The sequence below is a fragment of the Martes martes genome, assembly GCF_963455335.1.
Source record: "Martes martes genome assembly, chromosome: 4".
Classification (NCBI taxonomy): Eukaryota; Metazoa; Chordata; class Mammalia; order Carnivora; family Mustelidae; genus Martes; species Martes martes.
The window spans coordinates 107415043-107439457 of record NC_137891.1 but is presented as its reverse complement, the minus strand read 5'-3'; the positions used below and the strand labels follow the sequence as shown (position 1 = coordinate 107439457).

Below are 24415 nucleotides of genomic sequence, written 5' to 3'. Positions count from 1 at the left end.
TTTATGACAGGTCTGTGATCCATTTCTAGTTAAAAAAGATAAGGGTAGAGATTCACTTGAAAAGAATGCAGACGTCTTGTTCTAGAATTATTTCTTTTTGTTCCCATTGTCAAAGTCATTTGACCAAATATGAATAGATTTTCTTGTGGACTGTATTCTGTTCCATTGATCTATACTTCTGTCCTGTCCTATGTCAGTACCAGTTTTTTTTTTTTTTAAAGATTTTATTTATTTGACAGAGGAGACAGCAACAGCAGGAACACAATCAGGGTGAATGGGAGAGGGATAGGTGGCTTCCTGCTGAGCAGGGAGCCCAACATGGGACTCCATCCCAGAACCCTGGGATCATGACCTGAGCCAAAGGCAGACACTTAATGACTGAGCCACCCAGGTGCCCCCTCAATACCAGTTTATATTACTAGAGCTTTACAGTAAGTATAGGATTTCAGGAGCTTAGCTTCATTTTTTTTTTAAAGATTTCTTTATTTTTTTGAGAGAGGACATGCATGCGCATGAGTGGGGGTAGGAGCAGAGGGAGCAGGGGAGAGAGAATCTCAAGTAGACTCCCCACTGAGCTTGAAGCCCATGGCCAGGCTCAATCTCATGACCCTGATATCATGACCTGAGCCGAAATCAAGAGTTGGACACTTCACTGACTGAGCCACCCAGCTGTACCTCACAGGTTTAACTTATTTAGCTTCGTTTTTCCTTTTCAAAATTGTTTTGGTTTTCTAGGTCCTTTGTATTTCCATATAAATTTTAAAATCAGCTTGTCAGTTTCTAGCAAAAAAGCCTGTAGGAATTTTGCTTGAGATTGCATTGAATCTTTAGATCAGTTGGAAGCAAAGGATATGACCTTGGGTGGGGAGGCACTTAACTGACTACACACACACTGCATTAAGTCCTTCCTTGAAAGAGGCTCTTAGTGGAGCATCTCCATGTTTTTGACAGTTATAGTGGTTGATAGCATTGTTCAGATCTTCTTTATTCATACTGGGAATTTTTGGTGTGTATGTGTGTGTAATTACTGAGAAAAGTGGGTTAAAATCTCACATTATGACTTACAGGTTTACTTGCTTTTTCCTTTTAATTCTGTTAGCTTTTGCTTCATGTGTTTTGAAGCTATGTTATTAGGCACATATTCATCTATAGTGGCTATCACTTACTGATGTATTGGCTCTTTTATCATTATGAAATGTCCTTCTGTAATTCTAGGAATATTTCTTACATAATTTATTTTTCCTGATACTAATTTGGCCTCTTCAGCTTTCTCATAGTTATTTTTCTCATAGCATATCTTTTTCCATTCTTCTACTTTTTAACCTATTTGTGTCTTCATAGTCAAAGTGAGCTTCTTAGAGTTGATTCTGAATTACTTTAGGGAGAATATAGAAACTTTGCAACTCTTATCTTTAGGGAAAGCTGGGTGAAGAGTACACAAGAACTCTTGTAATATTTTTTGTTCAATATGAATCTAAAATTATTTCAGGAGTGTTAATAATTGCTTGTTCATGCATGTTACAGTAGCTTCTTTTAAATTCTTTTCTGGGGGTACCTGGTTAAGTGTCTGCAGTTAAGTGTCTGTGTTTCCTCAGATCATGATCCCAGGGTTCTGGGATTGAGCCCCACATCAGGCTCCATGCTTAGTGGGAAGTCTGTTTCTGCCTTTGGCCCTCCCCTGCCTCATGCTCTCTCTTTCTTAAATAAATAAAATCTTTAAAAAAAATAATAAATTCTTGTTTGGAGGTCAGTGGAGCACTTGGGTGGCCAGTGGGCTAAGCGTCCAACTCTTGATTTTGGTTCAGGTCGGGATCTCAGGGTTTTGAGACTGGGCCCCACACTGGGCATGGAGACTGCTTAAGATTCTCTCCCTTTTCCTCTGTTCCTTCCCACCTCTCCCTCTGAAAAACAATAAGAACAACAACAAAAAAACAACAAAAGTTAGAATTATTGTCTCGTAATTCCAACACCTTGTCAACTCTGTGTTGTTGTCTGTTGATTGTCCTTACGTATCCTAGTTGAGATTTTCCCTTTTTGTATATTCTTCATACCCCTTTTGGATTATATCAAGGACATTTTGGGTATTATGAGACCTTTGTTCCTACTTAAATCTTCATTTTTAGAGAAGGAGGAAGGGTGCTGCCTCTTTGCTGACATTTGCCTCGTTTGGGGCAGGAGTGGTTCATAGGGCTCAGCCTCATTAGTCTTTGTAGCTGTAGACCTGGATGGGAGGAAAGAGGGCCACTGTCTCTGTCCTCATTAATGCAGGGTAGGGATGGTCAGCAAGTCTCTGGTCCACACATTACATAACATCCAGTTAGCAGGGCTCTATCCTGCAGAGCTGCTATCTTCCTATTCTTTTGGTTGGAGAAAATGGGTTTTCCTTGGGGCTTCTGTTTGTTATTGTTCTCTACCTGTTGTGGTTCCAGGTTGTAAATTGTTATGGCAGCCAGGGTGAGATACATAAGTGGCAGAAGTCTCCAGTTGGGTTATCACTCAGGATCTGGGGTCTCTAGTCAGTTTGTCTATTTCCTTCACCTTCCAGAGTCTTACAGTAGTTAACTTTTTTCCTTTGGTCCAGGATTTATAGTTGTAATTAGCAGGCAGAAGAGGGTGGAATGCACTTAACTCTATCTTGTCTGGAACAAGAAGTCTCATACTGATTTTTAATATATGTTTCTGTATTTTCTGGTTTTGCTTATTTGCCCTGCTTCTTTTGTTTTTCAGGCAAATGAAGATAAAACAATGTCTGCCAACCTAAAATACCTTTCCTTGGGCATTTTAGTCTTTCAGACTACCAGTTTGGTTCTAACAATGCGTTATTCTAGGACTTTAAAAGAGGAGGGACCTCGTTATCTATCTTCTACAGCAGTGGTTGTTGCCGAACTTTTGAAAATAATGGCCTGCATTTTATTAGTCTACAAAGACAGCAGTAAGTTGTTTTTTTTTTTAAGTCATTGCAATTTATTTGATTGTTTTGGGGTTATTTACATACGACATATGTAAATATATATTGATAACTACACATTTGAACACTATTGCCTTATTTAATGTCGTAGTATTAAGAACATTTCAATATTTTCCTTTTTTTTTAAGAGTTTATTTATCAGAGAGAGAGAGAGTGTGAGTGCATATGCACAAGAGGCGGTGGGGAGGGGCAGAGGGAAAAGAAGTGGACTCCCCCTAAGCAGGGAACCCGATGTGGGGCTTGATCCCAGGACCCTGTTTTCCTCACATGAGCCAAAGGTAGCCACTTAGCAAGCTGAGCCACCCAGGTGCTCCCTATAGATTTCATTTTCTCAGGACAGTTTTAGTCCAGTAACAAACATATTTTATTCTGATCTATATCATGATTCATGTCTTTGGTTAATGCTAGAACTATGAAATGTGGTTTCTTGCATTTATAATTGAGAATAAAAGTTCTATAATTCTGTAGCTTTTAGAAGTTTGAAGAAGTCATAATTAAAGTCAATGCTTTTTATTTTATTTGCTGCATTGATTAGTCCAGCAGTGACTAATTTGATATAGTTTAAAAAAAAAAAGTTTTATGAAGATACAGTTCATGTACCATACAGTCAGATTTTGAAGTGTACAATTTTGTGGTTTTTTTGATATATTACATTATTAACTGTTTGAAATTATAGCAAAATATATTTTTACACATACATGTATATCATAAATGTTATAAATTTAACCATTTTTAAGTGTAATTTATTGGCACTAATTATATTCACACTGTTGTGCAACCATTAGCACCATCTTTTTCTAAAACTTCATCACATCAAACAGAAACTCTATAACCATTAAGCAATAACTCCCACTCTCCTTTACCTTCAGCTCTTGGAAACTTCTAATCTACTTTCTGTCCCTATGAATTGGCATCTTCTAGATAGTCCATCTAAGTAGAATCATATAGTCTTTCTCCTTCTATGTCTGGCTTATTTAACTTAATGTTTTCAAGGTTTATCCATGTTGTAACGCATATCAGAACTGTATTCTTTTCTATGACTACATAATATTTTATTTATATATATATGTATATATGTGTATATATAACATTTTAGTCATTGATGTATTCATGGGCACTTGAGTTTTTTCCACCTTTCGGTTATTGTAAATAATGCTATAATGAACACCAGATAATTCTGCAATAGAAGTATAAGTCTCTGCTCAAGTCCCGGCTTTTGTATCTTTTGGGTATATATTGTGGAGTGGAATTGTTTGGTCGCATGATGATTCTGCATTTAACTTTTTGAAGAGCCACCAGACTTCTCCACAGCAACTGCACCATTTTACATTCCCACCAGCACTGTTCAAGGGTTCAGATTTCCCTACATCCTCATCAACACTTGTTATTTTCTTTTTGTTTTTTTAAATTATAGCACATCCTCACCAATCCTTATTATTTTCCATTAAAAAAAAACATATAGCCATTCTAGTAGGTATTGTATCTTATTGTGGTTTTGATTTGATTTTCCCTAATGACTAATGATGTTGAGCATCCTTCCTTGTGCTTATTTACTGTTTTTACATCTTTAGAGAAATATCTGTTCAAGTCTGCTGCCCATTTTTTAATTAAGTTGTTGTAAATTTGGTATACTTTTGAAACTATCATGGTGGCCAGTGTGGCTATAGCATATTGATCTGGGAGGAAAATTGAATTGGCATTCAGTAAACAATGTAAGATAGCATTGTAGGCTACAAATTTCACTATAAAAACAAAAAGAAATAATTGGAATGTTTAAAACATGTCCTGTTTTACACATGGAAAGACCAATGCAGTACCCATACAGCAGAGAAGATGCAAGAATAGGTTCAGGAAGTCATGTTTGGAAGCTGTTGTCCTAGTCCAAGCAAGAAGATGCTAGTGGCTTAGATTATATTGCTAGAAAAGAGATGATGTTTATGAGTTGTTTTGTGAAGGGGGGGTAAATGCAAAACAACCTCCAAAGGCTGAAGGAGCTCTGAGACCAAAGAAAAAGGCTGACAGATGCACCTTGACAAAGGTGTCATGGATGGCTGCAAGAGGAGTAGATCTCTGCAGTACTACCTCCCTTAAGACCTGCTTTTGTAGCCCCTTGAGGCTGGAGAGTACATGTTGAGGACCTATCCAAGAGGAAAAAAATTTTTTTAAAGATCTTATTTATTTATTTGAGAGTGAGAGAGCACAAGCAAGGGGAACAGCAGAGAGCCCAATGTGGGGCTCAATCCTAGGACCCCAAGATCATGACCTGAGCCAAAGGCATACACTTAACCAACTGAGCCACCCAGGCACCCCCAAGAGGAAAATGTTTAAGAAAAGGTGTGGGTCAATCATATCTCCAAGACAAATTATGGACATTATATTTCAAGGGGGTACTTAAGGATGTGGTTAAATAAAAGGAAAGTGTGTGTGTGTGTGTGCGCGCGCGTGCATGCACGTGCATTTGAGGGGGGGTGGAATCTGTGCTCCAGAATGCTTCATATCTCAGAATGGTCATCATGGCAGATTTGTCCAAGATGGCATTGATTTGGTTCACACAGATGTCTTTTTAAGCTATAGCTGACATGACTTGCTAGTAGATTAGGTATGTGATGGTCAAGGAAGTAGAGAATCCAGTCTGAGGAATAATTCCTATGTTTTTAGATTAAATTAATCTAAAAAGTGAGTGAGTTAAATTAATCTAAAAGGTGAGTGAGTACTGCAGTAAGTGATATATGGAAGATAAGGGGAAATTAAGGTTTCTCTTTGGGCCATGTTAAATTTGAGTTGCCCATAAGGCATTCAAATGGAAATGTTAAATAGTATGATATATGAATATGGAACTCAAGGATTTGTCATCTTATATTGCTTTAAAGTCAAGGATTAGATGAAGTAATTTAGTATATACTGAGAAGAGAAGGACAAAGATTAGTCTTTGTCTATAGCATTCCTAACATTTAGAGGTCAGATTAAGAAGAAGAACCAGCATAAGAAGACTGAGTTGGGGTGCCTAGGTGGCTCAGTTGGTTAAGCGTCTGTCTTTTGATTTTGGCTTGGGTCATGATCTCATGGGTTGTGAGATCAAGCCCAGCATCCAGCTCTGCTCCCAGTGTGGAGTCTGCTAGTCCCTCTCCCTCTGCTCCTCCCCACCCCTACAACCCCTGAAATAAAGAAATACATCTTTAAAAAAAAAGAAAAAAGAATTTCACCTGTAAAACGGTCTAGATCTGGTGGTTTAAAAAAAAAGAAGATTGAGTCACCAGTAAGGTAGAATAAAATTCACATAAATGTGGGGCACCTTGATGGCTTAATGGGTTAAATGTCTGCCTTCAGCTCAGGTCATGATCCTGGGGTCTTGGGATCAGCCAAAGGGAGGGCTTGCTGCTCAACAGGGAGCCTGCTTCTCCTCTCTCTGCCGCTCCTTCCTGCTTGTACTCTCGCTCTTAAATAAATAAATGAAATCTTAAAAAAATAAAAGATAAATATATAAAAATATGTTTATATAAGTATTTACAAATATAGAAATATAGATCAACCTCACTAGCAATCAGAGAAATCAAATTAAAGCCACAGACTCACTTTCACTATCTTTAGATTGATGAAAATAAAAAGCCTAACAATAACAGGAAATGGAAGGGACATGGAACAAGACCTTCCCTAAACTGCTGGTGAGAAAAATATGTGATAGCATTAATTATTTAAAATTTTAATTAAAAATTTTTTAAAGATTTTATTTATTTATTTGTCAGAGGGAGAGAGAGAGAGAGCCCAAGCAAGGAGAGCAGTATGCAAAGGGAGGAGGAGGCTCCTGCTGAGCGGGGAGCCTGATGTGGGGCTCTATCTCAGGACCCTGGGATCATGACCTGAGCTGAAGGCAGATGCTTAACCCACTGAGTCACCCAGGCATCCCTAATTTTGAAAATGTTTAAATGAGGCATAAGAAAAAAATCTTTTGGTAACTTTTAGTTACATCTTATTTTACTACTATTATTTTAGGGTGAGGAAAGGATAAATATCAGATATTAACCTTTAGTATATGTGCTGCCGAAGCGAGCACACAGATATTAACCTTTAAACAGTATTTTCATTTTTTTAAAAAGATTTTATTTATTTATTTGACAGACAGAGATCACAAGTAGGCAGAGAGGCAGGCAGAGAGAGAGGAGGAAGCAGGTTCCCCGCTGAGCAGAGAGCCCGATGTGGGGCTCGATCCCAGGACCCTGAGATCATGACCTAAGCTGAAGGCAGAGGCTTAAGCCACTGAGCCACCCAGGCGTCCCAGTATTTTCATTTTTAAAAAGTTTCCATAATGAAACTTTTCAGGTTTTATGTTGGGAGAGAAAATCATCTATGAAGTGTCATTGTTGGCAAAGTAGTAGAATTCCTTAGATTTCTCCTGTCTTTGGGGGTTTATGTATCTTTTATTTTATTTTTTTATTTTAAGTAGGCTCCATGCCCAATGTGGGGCTTGAACTCAGGACAGTGAGATGGAGAATCACATGTTCCACTGACTGAGCTAGGCAGGGTTTATGTTTCACTTAATGTTCTCTGGATACTTTTTATGATTAATACTGTAGGTTGGCTAGCTCAGGTCCGTTTCCAACCCCTTTCTGCCTTTGTTGTTTCTAATGTGAAAAATATGAAAAAAAAAGACTACATTGCCCAGGTCCTAGCTCCCTTGCTGCAAGGGGTAGTAGGTGAGCAACAAAATTCTGGTCTATGAGAACAATGCCTGCAAGGTCACTATGTCCTCCTGTTCTTTCCTGTTGCCTAAAAACAAGAACCAGACAGAAGTGCAGCAATCATTTGGTGACTTTCTTGCAATAATCATGTAGATAATAGATGAGAAGCATGGAGGTAAAAAGTCAATATAAATGGAGAGCGAGCTTTGGTCCCTTATGTCATCACTGACCTGCTGTAGCAGCTTTGGACCTGCACCTGGACCTGAGGGGATGAGACAGATCCCTTTGAGGTCTGAGCTCATGATAAAATAGAATGCACAATATAATGTTGCTACTATAGAATAAGAATACTCAGCTGAAAAATTAATACTTTGAGCTTTTGGTTATCATAAATATGTGTGCGTATGTATGTGTGTGTGTGTACATATATAATCAATTTGCTTGTGTTCCCTAATAAAAGAATATAAGGATAGTGCTGTTCTTAATGTGCTACATTATAATATTTAACTTTGAAAAATTAGTATCATTAAAGGTATACTTTAGACCTAAAGGTATCTTAACATGTAGGACTGTTTCTGTTGTTTTTTTTTTAAGATTTTATTTATTTATTTGACAGACAGAGATCACAAGTAGGCAGAGAGGCAGATAGAGAGAGAGAGAGGAAGAGAAGCAGGCTTCTCGCTGAGCAGAGAGCCCGACGCGGGGCTCGATCCCAGGACCCTGGGATCATGACCTGAGCTGAAGGCAGAGGTGTTAACCCACTGAGCCACCCAGGCGTCCTTGTTTCTGTTTTTTTTATACATGAGAAAAACACGCCTTGAGAGAGGGTATGTAACTTATTCAGAGTTACTTAATGATTTTACCCATTTCATGTTTTTACTAGAATGTAGTCTAAGAGCACTGAATCGAATACTACATGATGAAATACTTAATAAACCAATGGAAACACTTAAACTTGCTATTCCATCAGGGATATATACTCTTCAGAATAATTTACTCTATGTGGCACTGTCAAATCTGGATGCAGCTACTTATCAGGTACTTAAAATATATTTCTAGTACTTCTTTTAAAAAAGAAAGAAACAAACAATAATATTAGCTGTTTTCTTTTTCAGGTCACATATCAGTTGAAAATTCTTACAACAGCATTATTTTCTGTGTCTATGCTTAGTAAAAAATTAGGTGTGTACCAGTGGCTCTCCCTAGTAATTTTGATGACAGGAGTTGCTTTTGTACAGGTAACTAAGATAAGTATACCTTTCATTTTTATCAGTTTCAAAACCTTACTTACCGTGCATAGAAAATATGGTTGTTAATTGTTGAAGCAAATAAATGCTTATTCTCACAACTGACATATTTTTTGAAGGCTTCTTTTGAGCAATACTCTATTAGGGCTGCAACTGATAAAAATCTAGCTGATTTCACTTAGCCTTATACTCTCCACAGCCATCTATGTTGTTACAAATGGCAAGATTTCTTTCTTTTTTATGCTTCAATAATATTCTGATACATATATCTCAATCATATGATTTCATTCATATGTAGTATTTAAGAAACAAAACAAACAAATTAAAAAAGAGATAAACCAAAAAACAGACTTTTAACTCTACAGAACAAACTGATGGTTACCAGAGAGGAGGCAGGTGGGGAGATGCGGGGAGTAGGTGAAGGGGATCAAGAGTACACTTATCCTGAGCCCTGAATAATATACAGAATTGTTAAATTACTATATTTTATACCTGAAACTAATATAGTACTGTATGTTAACTGCATTGTAATGTAAACAAGGAAATGAAAGAAAAGGAAAAGAGGAAAGAAGGAAGAAAGATTTAAAATAAATAAAAATCAAACTATCTGATAAACAATCTAGTTAGAGAGATAAGATACTGCATGTAAAGCAAATCTGATTTTTACTGGATGCCTGGGCATTTGAGATTATTAATCACTCCCTTCTTACTGTCTGTCAGCTTCCCTGATACTTCCCTGATTCTTTACTGGTTCTTCTCATCTTTCTAATGATTCCTTGTTGGGTTACTTCCTGGGGTCCTCTTCCTTGATGCTTGATATTGGGGTTGTTGGTAGGCTTGTTCTTTCCCTTAAATTATATCTTTATTTTTGGAGACTTCATCCATTCTGTAGGTTTTTATTAACACTTAAATGTTCATGGTTCCTTGGTCTATGTCATCACCTGTAATTTCAGATTTGTATATCTAAATAAAAACCTGTTGGACATCTTAGCTTGGTTATTCAATAGGCCTTATAAACTGAGCATATCCAAAACGAAACTTTACCAAACCTGTTCTTGTTTCTGTTTTTTCTGTCAGTATTTACTCTGCCTGGGAGTTGGCCTAGATTTTTCCTGATACCTGTACATCTAATCTTTAGTCACTAAGACCTTGCTGAGTCTGCCTTTTTTAAAAAGATTTTATTTATTTATTTATTTGATATCTAGAGTGCTAGTGAGCAGGGGGAAGGGGCAGAGGGAGGAACAGATACCTGGCTAAGCAGGGAGCCCAACACAGTACTCGATCCCAGTACCCTAGGATCATGACCTGAGATGAAGGCAGTCACTTGCTGTACCAACTGAGCCAGCTAGGTACCCCTTGAATAAATTTTTTTTTTAAAAGACTTTATTTACTTGAGAGAGAGCATGAGAGTGGGGAGGGACAGAGGGAGAAGCAGACTCCCCCGAGTGGGGAGTCTGATGCGGGCCTCCATCCCAAGACTCGAATCATGATCTGACCCGAAGGCAGACGTTTAACCAACTGAGCCACCTAGGTGCCCTGAATAAATATTTCTAATAGTTATTTTTTTAAATGGGTTTTACAAAAATTTAACTGTCATTTCAAACCCATATTTTCATAGATAATGCTAATAAGGGTAAGCTAAAATAGATACATTTTAAAAAGGGAGGTGTTTTAAATTAAAATATCAAGTAATAAATAGTTCAGGTGGAACACAGATTTGACAAAAACCATGAAGATGATAGTTTCAGGAACACCGATCTATAGGATAAAGCCCACAATTGTTAACGTGATACCACATGGACCTTCCATAATTACCAACAATTCCAGACTCATTTTTGCTGCTCCAACAGTTCACACTTTGAATTTCTACAACTTATAGAAGGTATTTTGTGCATCTGTGCATTTATTCATTCTCTATCTCTTTCTTAGGGAATTTTTTTAAATTGTACGTTGTAACGGTAATATTACAATGGGAAAAAAATAAAATGATTCTAAGGTTTTCTTTCAAAAGCTCTCCTGCAAATCCCCAAGAATGATATTGGTTCCATTTTTATCTTAAGGTCTGAAAGTGGGCTCTAATTGTGCACTTTGTAAAATATCATAAGGACTAAACTCCAGTTTTGTTTTTCTTTCTGTTCAGTGGCCCTCAGATTCTCAAGAGCTTGATCCTAAGGAACTTTCAGCTGGTTCTCAGTTTGTAGGTCTCATGGCAGTTCTGACAGCATGTTTTTCAAGTGGCTTTGCTGGGGTTTACTTTGAGAAAATCTTAAAAGAAACCAAACAATCAGTGTGGATAAGAAATATTCAGCTTGGTAAGATAAGTTTTAAATGCTTTCTAATACTATTTTTTTAATGATTATATTGTTATATTTAAAGATTACTATATATCTTTAAACAAATAAGCTTCCCATAATTCTGCCATTGATACAAATATCTGCCATGGTTTTTGCCTTTTAAAACATTGTATTTTTTTTAAAAGATGTTATTTATTTATTTGACAGAGATCACAAGTAGGCAGAGAGGCAGGCAGAGAGAGAGAGGGGGAAGCAGGCTCCCTGCTGAGCAGAGAGCCCAATGCAGGGCTCGATCCCACGACCCTGGGATCGTGGCAGAGGCTTTAACCCACTGAGCCACCCAGGCGCCCCTAAAACATTGTACTTTAAATGAATGTCTTTTATTCAAGAAATGGAATTTTAGGTCTGTTACATAAGGGTGTATGTAGCCTGTTTTATTCCTCACTATTTGGAAACTTAGGAACTGTACTTTTGGTTGCTACAATTCTCAGAGGATGTTACAAATGACATATTTTCCTCCTGGAAAAGGAGATTAAAATACTGGTAAATTTCAGTGATACGTGTTTTTAACTGTTATTACCATGTTACCTAACAATGATGTACTCTTTAAATATCTTACAGTTTTACTTGTCAGTTTTACCTCAGTAAAGCTAGAAAAGGAAAAAAAGATACTTGAATGGAGAAAGTTTGAAATCATGAAATTTTCATCTTTGTTTTAAAATCTTAATCTCCATGGGGAGGGTATGTGCTATGGTGAGGGCTGTGAAGTGTGTAAGCCTGATGATTCACAGACCTGTACCCCTGGAGCAAATGATAGATTATATGTTAATAAAAAAAAATGTTAATACCTCTTTTTATTTCAAAATGTTGTTTTAGCTTTTAAATACTATGTCATTTTTTCTAACTGAAAGTACATAGTTTAAAACAAAATATACCTCACATATTGAAGGATTGCTTTTGAACAAATATTATTTATTTGAGAGAGCAAGAGAAAGCAGAGCAAGCAAGAGAGAATATGAGAGGTGGGAGAGGGCAGAGGGAGAGGGAGAAGCAGACTCCCAGGGGCTTAATCCCAGGACCCTGGAATCATGACCCGAGCTGAAGGCAGACACCCAATCAACTAAGCCACCCAGGCACCCCTGAACAAATATTTAAACTATTTATATATAGTATTACAACTATAGTTCCTCATACAAAGATTCCAGCATTTAGTATTCCTGGTCTATAGTCATTCTGGAAAACGGTACATGTGAGAGACAGCTCAGTTGCAAATCATCCATTCTATCTTAGGCCTCTGTCCTTGTGATTTTAGAGCTCATCTTTGAAAACTTTTTTCTTCTGTCTACATCAACTCAATAGGTATGCCATGTCTGCCTTGGTAGCAGTCAGGCCCTCCACAGTGAATATCTATACTCCTAATGGCCTATATTTTAAGTCAAACCATCCCAAACAAACTTTCCAAACTTGATTAGTCCATTTTTTCTAGCTATTTTAAAATAATGTGATAACAGGCAAACCAAACCTTCATTTTTTATCATAGGATTTATTACCATTTCTGTGCAAAATCTATAGAAATGTATCAAGTTCGGTTTTTTAAAAAGAATATTTGAAGAAAATACTTTGAAAGATTAGCTTCTTTTTGTTCATTTGTCTAGAAAGTAAGTACAGAGGCTTGAAAAGCACCAACCAATTTAATTCACCATTTCAGAAACAGTGTATCTGTAGTATAGTGGATAAGAACACTTGATTTTGTAGTCAGACTAACTCAAATCCTGATTTCACCACTTAACCACCCGTGTGGCCTTAGGGATGTTACTTAATCTTCCTCTGCTTCACTTTCCTCATTCATAAAATGTCCTTAATTATAGTACTAACTCCATACGTTGCTATGAGGATTAAATGAGTTAGTACTTGTAAAGTGTTTAGAATAAGGTTACCTTGCATAGTAAGCACTATAAATATAATAAAAATATATGTAATATAAATATGCAAATATCAGGAAAGAAAGAACTATTAAAAGATTGTATAATTGCCCTAAGTTTTCTTGAATTATAAAATAAAAACAAAAAGCCAGAATTCATGATTCTGTGGTTATGGGTTTCTTATTATTTTTTTTTCTTACTCTTTAATTTGACCTCATAACACACTCTAGTGAATGGTAAGCTACCTCAAAATTTTGAAAAGGGTACATAAGTAAGTTGTAGATAACTTGAGATTACAAAAACAGAAATTAAAACATATTTTTTAAAAATATTTTATTTATTTGAGAGAGCAAGAGTGTGCACACCCACATGCATGCACTAGCAGGGGAGGGGCAGAGGAAGAGGGAGAAGGAGATTCAGATTTCCCACTGAGTGTAGAGGTCATTCTATTCCAGGATCTGAGCCAAAGTCAGATGCTTAACCAACTGAGCCACCCTGGTGCCCCCAAATTAAAACATTTTAATAGAATTTTTCAAGTATCAAACTGTTAAAGATTAGCAAGTTGATAAGATCCTATGTTAGCCAGAGTGGAGAAGCAGGAACTCTTATTACCTGTGATTGCAAGGAGTATAGATTGATATAACCTTATTGGATCTGAAATTGGGAATGTTTAACAAAATTGTAAATAAACACTTTGATGCAAAAATTCCACTTCTAGATAAGAATTGATCCTACAGATAACTTACACAAGAGCACAAAGATGGATGTTTAAGGTTATTTATTTTAGCTTTGGTTATAATTGTAAAAAATAGAAAACATGTAGAAGATTGTTGAAATAAATTATCAATATGATTAAATAGTGCAGTGGTTAAGATCATGAAGTCCAGAGCCACACTGCCTGGATTCACATCCAGAGTCCATTACTTACCAGCAGTGTGAGCTCAGACATGTTTATTTAACTTCTCTGTGTATCAGTTTCTTCATCTATAAAATGGGCATAAAAGTATCTACCTAATAGGGTTGTGAGTTAACACACATAAAGCACTTAGAACAACTTGTGGCACGTGATGTTATGTATGTATTTCATATTGTTATTATGCATTCAATGACATATTATATAACTGATAGAATGCAGTAGATCTGTACATACTGACATGTATGTAGCCTTCAGTACTATATACCTTGTTTTGTCATTATCAGCTGTTTCTTTCATTCATTCATTCATTCAAAGAGCAAGTTATTTATTTATTTATTTATTTAGAGTGCATGTGGGGTGGGGGGAGCAGAGGGTGAGGGAGAGAGAATCTCAAGCAGATTCTACACAGAGCACAGCACAGAGCCTGACGTGGCGTCAAAATAAAAAACTTAATTAAAAATGATTGAGTTGGCATAAATAAAATTAGCGGAACATTTCATATCCCTTTTAGTTCCTTTTAATCATGGAATTTTCAAGTAATTATGGCTTTATAAAGAAATTGCTTCACCCTGCACTCTTTGACTACAAATATTACCAGAGACGACTACTAACAGGAGGCCCTTGTAGGCATTTCTTTCTTTCTTTATAGCTTAGGATTGCTCCTGGAAATCTTTTAGATCCAGTAGCCATGTGCTAAATTCCGTGGTGCAGCTAAGGAACATAGGAGTGAATAAGACATAGTTTCTCCTCTCACTGAACTGGATTTCCTTAACAGTGAGGCTTTAGTAATGACAGCTTCTGATGTTGCCTGACTATTTCTTAGCTTTGAATTTTTGGATACTACTTAATGTACTTTCAAAACTTCTTAATAAGAAAAAATGCTATGCCACATATCTGAGCTTTTATATCTGCATATATAAATATGTATATATGAACATCTAGAGCTAGCAATAGGAAGATATGAGACAATGAACATGCCAAAAGTATCCATTTTTCAGATATTTGAATGAGACAGCCATGTAGTCATGTAATGCAAGCATTATATATATTTTTAAAGATTTTATTTATGTATTTATTTGAGAGAGAGCACAAGAGCAGGGGGAGTAAAGGGGAAGGGAGAGGGAGAGACTCTGAAGCAAACTCCGCAGTGAGCATGGAGCCCGTTGAGGGGCTCAATCCCACAACCACAAGGTCGTGTGACCTGAGCCAAAACCAAGAGTTGGCAGCTTACCTGATTAAGTCACCCTGGTGCCCTTAATGCCATTATATTTTTTAGTGTTCCAAAGTTGGTAATCTCTGCTCTTTTCTATATCCTCCTGTCTTCTTCTTACAATCATAATACAGTATTAAGTATAATTTTGTTAGGTTTATATAAATATCCAAGTAAAAGATTTTTATTTGTTTAAATTTTATTTCTTTTTTTAAAAATTTATGTACTTATTTGAGAGAGAGAAAGCCGGGGCAGGCAGGGGCAGAGGAAGAAGCAGAAGCAGATTCCACGCTGAGCAGGGAGCCCAATTCAGGGCTTATCCCAGGACCAGGACCCCAGGATTATGACTCAAGCTGAAGGCAGAGGCTTAACCGACTCAGCACCTAGGTGCCCACCCAAGTAAAAGATTTTTTTTTTTTTAAAGATTTTATTTATTTATTTGACAGACAGATCACAAGTAGGCAGAGAGGCAGGCAGAGAGAGAAGGGAGGAAGCAGGCTCCCTGCCGAGCAGAGAGCCCAATGTGGGGCTCGATCCCAGGACGCTGGGATCATGACCTGAGCTGAAGGCAGCAGCTTTAACCCACTGAGCCACCCAGGCGCCCCTAAAAGATTTTTTAAGTAGTCAAATTTTGTCAAAAAGGAAAAGCTAAATATAAAATTATATGGAATGTCAATGGAAAAATACTTCTCCAAACTAAATGGCATATCCTATAAACCTGACTTTTCTCTAAATAAAGTTTAGTTTAGTTTCTCCAAACTAAATGACATATGACATAAACCTGACTTTTTTTTTTTTAAGGTTTCTTTGGGAGTATATTTGGATTAATGGGTGTATACATTTATGATGGAGAATTGGTGTCAAAGAATGGATTTTTTCAGGGATATAACCGACTGACTTGGATAGTTGTTATTCTTCAGGTAAAGCATTTAAAGTCATATTTAATGCTAATAAACTTTTTTTTAATGTAGATAATCAGAGTAGCTCCTGATGTACAATGTGAGAGAAAGAGATCCCTCCCGTTGGGTGTTCTCATTATATCAAGCTTATTCAGGGAAGTTAAAATAGAACTGGTCTTAATGCCATAATGAAAACTTACTTTGAAAAGGTCATAAATAACTTTATGGTATTTAAATTTGACATAATTAAAATCAAGTTTAGGAATAAAAGAGTTCAAGCTGAAAGCAAATATAACTTTTGATTTTTTTTTTACAATTCTTATACAGGAAGTCTGTGATCAGTGCATTAAGGCTCAAAAGCAGATCCAGATATTTAAATCTGCCATATATTATAGTTACATATTAAAATATTCCTGTCAAATTATCTCCATTTATAATTTGAAATTGGTCAAGGGTTGAGTAATTTCATCATCAAAAATATACTTGATTACTCTGGAGGATATAAAAGTGAAGATGCAAGTCACTGCCCTCACAGACCCTTTCTTTGGAGGTATTTGAAGCTGTAAGAAGCAAGGCCTCTTACAGAAGGTGGGTGAGGATAGCAAAGGATAGTTGTGTTTTGAAAGCAGGAAGGATACTTCTATTTTTAAGATAAAAGGAGACAAAGGTAAGTGAAAACTCAGAGGAAATTTGAAGTAGAGATAGGGTAAATCAAGAGAGTTTGTATGATAGCTTTTATTCTAGCAGAGGGAAGCCCTCTTCCTGTAAGACTTGAGCAAGATAAAGAAGGTTTGGTACAGTCGCTGTGAGGGATTCATCACGGACTAAATAGATGAACACGTACATTGCCAGGAGCTAACAGGACATCAATTTGTAGTGAGCTGAATTGGCATAGTTTGTGACTTTCACTAATAAGCTTCATCATGTGCAGAGGTACAGTAAAAGTTGTTAACATGGGTAATCCAGATTTAGGATGAGTAAGTAGAGTTTGGCAGAAAACAAAACTATAAAGTGTGGTAAAACCTCATTATTTAAGTAGGCACAGTGTGGACTTGGAGAGGGATTTGGTAGAAAGTTCAGAAGAATAATCTGACAGCAATAAAAAGTAGGTTGAATGGTGAGAAGCTAGGGGAAGAAAGCCAAGTAAAAAAAAATTCAAGTTACACTTTATTTTTACTTCAAAAATAAAAACACTTCATGGATCTGAGTGACCAGTCTTTCCACATTTGTCTGAACAAGTGATGTTTAATTACTAAATTGGTTGAGGATAGATGTTTTTTTCACAGTACAAACTATATTATAACAAACTGCAGATTACTCTGGTAGTTACTTCATCAGGTCAGTTTTGAAATAAAAGGGCTGTTGAACGAAACCTGGAAGTCTGTTGGTTATAGGATATATTTAATAAAAATCACTTATTATAGTGGGATTAAATTTATAGGACAAAAGTTTAAAGCTTCATTGAATAATGAGATTGTTTTGAAAGGCAGTTTTATCTATGTTTGTTTAAAATAATCTTTTAAAATTTTTGCAGGCACTTGGAGGCCTTGTAATAGCTGCAGTTATTAAATACGCAGATAATATTTTAAAAGGATTTGCAACCTCTTTATCCATAATACTATCAACCCTGATATCCTATTTTTGGCTACAAGATTTTGTGCCAACCAGGTAATGTATTCTTTTCTATTTCTTTAAGTCTCCAAAATATATGGAAAAATAAGAATTCTTAATAATATCTGGTATGAAAAATTTTATTTTATTATAACTTTTGAAGAATCAAGGAAATATAGTAAAAAATCATTTAGCTGTCTTTTTTTAAGTTTTAAAAAATTATTTAAATTCAATTTAGTTAACATATAGTGTATTATTAGTTTCAGGGGAAGAATTTAGTGATTCTTCAGTTGCATATAATATCTGCTGCTCATTACATCATGTACCCTTCTTAATGCCCGAGACCCAGTTACCCTATCCGCTACCCACCTCCCACCAGCAACCTCAGTTTGTTTCCCAGGGTTAAGAGTCTCTATGGTTCACCTCCCTCTCTGTTTTATCTTTAAAAAAAAACATTTTTAAATTTAAATTCAGTTAATTAACATACAGTGTATTATTGATTTCAGAGGTATAGGCCTGTGATTCATCAGTCTTATGTAATACCCAGTGGTCATTACATCACGTGTCCTCCTTAATGTCTATCACCCAGTTACCCCATATCTCTACTGCCTCCCCTCCAGCAACCCTCTGTTTCCCAGCATTTAATTGTCTTTCATTTTATTTTTTTAAAGATTTTATTTATTTATTTGACAAAGAGAGAGACTGCAAGAGAGGGAACACAAGCACAGGGAGTGGGAGAGGGAGAAGTAGGCTTCCCGCCGAGCAGGAAGCCCAATGCGGGGCTCGATCCCAGGACCCTGGGATCATGACCTGAGCCAAAGGCAGACGCTTAACAACTGAGCCACCCAGGCACCCCTTAATTGTCTTAAAAAAAAAAAAAAGGTTTCAAACTAACTACATAAAAGAAAATATTCCACTAGTAAGTTTTTTGTACAAATTTAACTAGCCAGAATTTTCCTAATAGGCTGGAAAATTTTTTCAAACTTTTTTCCCCCAAAGTAAAATGTCATATAAAAAGTTCAATAAATCATATAATGGCATTTTTATGTGTGGAATTGATACAGGTAAAGCCAGGAGAGCAGATGACATTCTTGAGGAGGATAGTTTACTATGTAGAGAATGTGCAGGAGAGAACTCTTTTAGGTGGTGGCAGAAGAGTGGTTGGGAAGAGAATTACAAAAGGAATGGTGGGTGAGGCAGGAGACCCAGGATGTGCAGTGTCATCGATGCCAAGGGAGGAAACAGAGTCAGGAAGAATGAAGTGTGATTAATACCCATTATAGCTGGTACTGAAAGTCCTATTATTTATTTTATAATTATTAACTTATAATCCCAGAGTAATGAGATTATATTTTAGTGGATTCCAGGTTACTAGTCTTGGTTTTCATCAACTTCACTCCCCTCCTCATCTTCTTAACTTCTAAACTTTGGAGTCTCTGAAGGATCTGTCCTTGAACCTCTTATTTGTACTCACTCCCTTGGGTGATCTCTATTCTCAAGGCTGATAACCTTCCCTTCCTTTCTCTTTCCTTCTTTCTCTTCTCTTCGCTTCGCTTCTCTTTGCTTTTCTTCCCTTCTCTTCTCCTTTCCTTTTTCTTTCCTTTCCTTTTCTTTCTCTCTACTTTCACATTCTACTTTGAATTCCAGGCTTGTATATTTAATTGCCTATTTGACATTTTCACTTGAATGTCTACTAAATAATTCATTCCCTAACCCTATAAGGGTTTCCCAATTTAGTAAATGGCAGCACCTCCCTTCTCCAATTGCTTAGGCTAAAATTCTCCTTGACTTAAACAGGAACAGTTTATCCACAGTAACCTAAGAGAAGGCCTATAGATATGTAGACAGACTTAGAAAGTTAAAATATATGGAAGTTCTTTATCTTCTGAGTGAAATAGGAAGTAAGGTTATCAACTTCTTTACTTTTCTCTCACACATCATTCCAATCTAGAAATAAAGTCTGTCACCTCTTCCTTTTTAATATCTCCAGAGTCAACCCTTTCTCACAACTTCCATTGCTACCACCCTGGTCCAAGGCATACTCGTTTATCACCTGGATTAAGGAAATAGTCTCTTGATATATCTCATTGCTTTGTCTCTTGCTCTGTGCCCCTACAGTGTTCTCCATTCAGCAAAGTATTTTCAATGTAAATTAGATCATATCACCACTCTGCTCAGAAACCTTTTGCTTTTCATGTTACCTAAAAGTTGTCATTATTAATGGCCTATTTGACATGGCCCTCAGCTACGCATCTATCTTCATCAGGTACTACTTTCCTTTTGTTTCCTTCACTCCCTCCCTCCTTTCTTTTTCTTTCTTCCTTCCTTCCTTCCTCCCTCCCTCCCCTCCCCGATCTGTCTATCTATAGCAACCTCTTTGCTATGGGCTTTGACTTGCCCTTCAGTCATCTTGGAATACTCATCCCCTGTGTATTCACATGACAAAGTCCCTCACATCCTCAGGTCTTGGCTCAAATTTACTGTATCAGGAGACCTCCCTAAATAAAAGCAGCCCCCCTCCATTCTAACATTCTTTTCTCCTTTCTTCAGAGGATTTATTACCATCTTATAAGTCAGCAAGGCCGGAGCTTGGCCTATAATAGGCACTTTATTTGAATGAATGTTCAAAATCTTAAAATTTTAATACAGCTAGTAAAATTCATTTGTGTTACTGAGAGTGAGATGGGATTATAGATGGAATGTGGCAGTAGAAAAACACAATATGCTCTTTATGTTTCTATATTGAACATTTGTGGTTTCATTCTTCTAGCAGCCTGGTGATAGGTCTGGGACATGCATTTTGGAATGTTTAATTTCTCTGAGGCATGGATTTAAAAGTATTTCTATTTCTAGTTTGGTATGGGAATGAACTACCTAGCTAGTGAGACTAGCCTAACAACTAGGATATATGTTTTAATGATGCTTTAGCCTCTATTCATTAAATGAGGAAATTATGCACTAATGTATTATTTGAGTAAGTTGGGAACTTTAAATTATTTTAGATGTTTTGGAACTCTAGATTTTTAGGGTACATTTAAAAAGGCATACCTTTAAAGAAATAACACCTCATATAAAGCTGACTCAGGATGCTAACTTTAAATCTTTGAATCATGTAGGGAATAAACAATAAACAAGCAAATGAACAGGTAAATCAGTAGAAGGACAAAAGAATAGTAGTTTGTCAATAAGATTTATATCTGCATGTAAATCCATGTTTCTGAGGGACTATGTAGGGTATGTTGGGATGAAGATAAAAAGGGAAAAGATAATGAGTTTGTTATTATTGAATGAATGAATGTTTTGACACTGAGTCAGATGAAGAAAATGGATTATTTTTCCTATAATATAACTAGACTCTCTATCTTTATGTATTCTTATTTTTGTGAAGAACATCTCTTAAGTAATAAATCCAATGACCTCTATTCCAAATGTATTAATGTATTTTCCTTTGTTATCCCCACTTCACTTCCTAAAACTGCTTACGTTTTGTTTGTTGTTTTCTCAGGGGTGGTTCCCTTGTACTTGCCTTTCTGACTCCTCCTTTAGTAACCTATCAATCCTTACTCACTCTCTCATTCATCTGATTCACTGCCATGTCTTGTCTGTCCTCTCTGTGAAGATATGTCCCAACTTAACTTCAACTCTAGATTCCTATTTTCAGCTGGCTGCTAAACATCTCTATTAATATATCACCAGTATTCCTTTTCCTAACTTATTTTTCTTGTGTTGATTATTTTGCTTATTGGTATTAATCATCCTTGCATTTAGGCTTGTTTATTCTTCTGTCAAAAATTTATTAAGTGTCCACTGTGTGCCTTCCTTTCACTGTACCAGATCCTGGAGAAACAGGAATGTATGAATGAGATATGCTTTCCTCTCTTCAAAGAGATAACAGTGATTAGAGAGATAGACATGTGAATAAATGAGAATTTTATGATCAGTGAAGCAATGAAGTATATATATGCAATTCTGTTGGAAATCAGGTGCCCAAATCCTTGAAATAATCATTGTATTCTGATAGTTTTTCCCCAACAAAATTTTTTTTCCTCAGAACCATGTAAAAATAGCTATCTTGACAAGCGGGGGTTTCATGACATTATTAGGTATTCTAGTAGATCCTGTTAGAAATTTCATAAAATGGATTCCTGCAGTGGGTAGAGAATTGGATCAGACTTTTCAGTTGAGCATATGATTCTGTGTAATTCCAGAGGTCCAGAAAGCTAGGCAAAGGTCAGAATGCCTGACAGAGAAGTTTTCAGTCAGAAGCTTGTCCAAAGCCTAATTATGAAATATTCCTATGGTACTAATTTTCTTCAAGAGGTATTGTAGGAAGGTTTATGTTGTCATAATCTTACATGTGTACCTGCATCTGAGGCTTTTGAAAAGTTACCCATTTACATCAAACCAACAGCAGATAATTTATCACAGCAAATAGTTATTGAGCTCCTTCTATATCCTAGGCACTTGGGATATAATGATGAATGAGCAGCACATGGTTAAGCAGGCGTGCAGACATGTCAATAATGTGTCATTTAATAACGTGTAATAAATGTTATCATAGAGTACCTCCACCTAGGGGAATGAGTCTTGGAGACATTAGACGTGAGTTATGAATAATCATTTTCTTGGGAGAAAGGACATTGCAAGCAGAGGGAGGGAGTAGCATCTAAAAGGACACTGTCCTGAAAGGCACACTGTTTCACTGAATGGAATGGCTGAACTATAGATTGGGTGGGTGGAATATGGGAGATGACGTCAGGGGGACCACATTAGGAAGGGCCCGTTATGTCATAGTAAGGGTTGTGATCTTTTTCCTTTATAGAACAAATGTTTATTTTTGTAAAGCTCATGAGAGTAACTTTGAACTATTAATAGAAACTTTAAAACCAAGACTAACTCATGTCCCTGTAATAGTACTTTGAAGAATTTACATCTTAGAAGTTAAACTGGTATTCACTTTATCTCCACTTTAAGTTCCAGTACCAGTTTAAGTTCATTTATAGTTTATAATAAGGTATATTATATCTCTGGATAGATAAAATAAAGGATAAACCAAGTCTACCTGCATTTAATCGAATTTCCTTTTGTAAAGCATCCTGTGAAGTTGCTTATTACTACCTGAGTAGTACATCCTGAATTTTGCTTATTACTACCTTGGATTTTAAACTGAACTTTACTTAAAAAACAAACAAAAAGCTGAACTTTACTTTGGTCTCAAAAGAATGCCATTTTCTGTTTATATTTTCAAATATTTAAAAATTGAGATCTTTTATTATTCAATGTATTACAGGCAAGAGACATATTAAGGGGAAATACATTTAAAACATCTTTGCTTTGGGAGCCAATACAGTGCAGTGGATGAAAGTAGGGCTCTAGAGTCAAACATACCTAGATTGGAGTCTTGTCTTCCACTTAAAGTTGACTTTAAGCAAGTTACTTAAACTCTCTAACCCTGTTTCCTCATATATAAAAAAATGAGGTTAATACTAATACTTCTTCTTAAGGTGGTTATAAGAATTAAATGAGATGCATAGAAAACACTTGGCTTGAATACCTAGAATGTATTAAGTACTTAGTATTTGTTAGCCTTATTACTGGAACATTTTTTCCCAAGTTAAAATTGTTTTTATAAGAGAAGAATTAGAAGTTGTTTTGCTTTTAATCTGATTATCTCTTTTTCATTTTTTCCTCATCTATTTAGTGTCTTTTTCCTTGGAGCCATCCTTGTAATAACAGCTACTTTCCTATATGGTTATGATCCCAAACCTACAGGCAATCCTACTAAAGCATAGTTGTATACTATCTTTAACTGATTTTTCACAATGGTGCACTAGGAATCTCAACATTAATCTTGCATAGCGGACTTCTACAGACTCTCAGAAGATATCATGCTGAATCTCATTGTATTGTTCAAATGATTTGAAAATATAGAAGTTTAAGGATAAAATGTGTATATGTTAATGAAATAGCTATTACATCTAGAAATCAAAGCTTGAAAGTATTTCCAGGTATTAGAATAATTATTGGAGAAAACTTGAAATCTGAGTTTAAAAAGATTTTACCTTTTGACTGCTGCAGAAATGTCCTATGCACTCTTTGGAAGAGCACACAACAAATGTCAGATACCAATTTTTGCAAATGAGATCTATTTAATCTTATTAAATGTTTTTTATCTTTTTCTGTATAGAAATATCAAATCATATGGAATATTCAAAGTTTGAAAATTATAATTGCCTATAAAGCTGTGAAGAAACAGAAGTATGATTTAAAAAACATTTTAATGTAAATGAGATTTTTATATTTATACAAAATATTACTAAAGAAAAAATTGCTAAATGTCATTTGTTCAATTGCATAAAAATTGATAAAGTTATGTCCTGGGTCTAATTTATGAGAGAATAAAATTCATACTTAAATTTAATGTAGGGAAATACACACATCTATTTCTCCATCTACATTTTAAGATCCTTTAGTGCTTTGAAACTGCTGAAAGCAATCCAGTTGCTCCTGTGGTAGATTATAGCCAGAGACTTTTGCACTAATTGAGTTTTGTTCTTAATCTCTTAATTGTATTTCTTTTCTGTAAATCAGATAAATCCTTAATATTTCTTTAAATTAAATTGCTGTATGTGGTAATTTCCATTAAAGTTTCGAAATGAATTTAAAAGGATT

At 35.9% G+C, this 24415-nt stretch overlaps 1 protein-coding gene across 1 annotated transcript; it reads left to right on the top strand.

Moving 5' to 3' along the window:
- Positions 1-2731: 2731 nt before the first annotated feature.
- On the top strand, positions 2732-24406 carry SLC35A3 (solute carrier family 35 member A3). The gene is made up of 7 exons (XM_080802061.1): positions 2732-2932; positions 8528-8682; positions 8760-8882; positions 11032-11203; positions 16035-16153; positions 17667-17800; positions 23445-24406. The coding sequence occupies exons 1-7, from the start codon at positions 2746-2748 to the stop codon at positions 23533-23535; spliced, it is 981 nt and encodes a 326-aa protein (XP_080658187.1). The 5' UTR covers positions 2732-2745; the 3' UTR covers positions 23536-24406.
- The last annotated feature ends 9 nt before the right edge of the window (positions 24407-24415 follow it).

What these genes read in the sequence shown, in the direction of transcription:
- SLC35A3 (XM_080802061.1), top strand. Translation starts at nt 2,746, where the DNA reads ATGTCTGCCAACCTAAAATACCTTTCCTTGGGCATTTTAGTCTTTCAG. An exon ending in ATTAGTCTACAAAGACAGCA is followed by an intron (nt 2,933 to 8,527) that starts GTAAGTTGTTTT and finishes TGTTTTTACTAG; the next exon opens with AATGTAGTCTAAGAGCACTG. An exon ending in TGGATGCAGCTACTTATCAG is followed by an intron (nt 8,683 to 8,759) that starts GTACTTAAAATA and finishes TTTCTTTTTCAG; the next exon opens with GTCACATATCAGTTGAAAAT.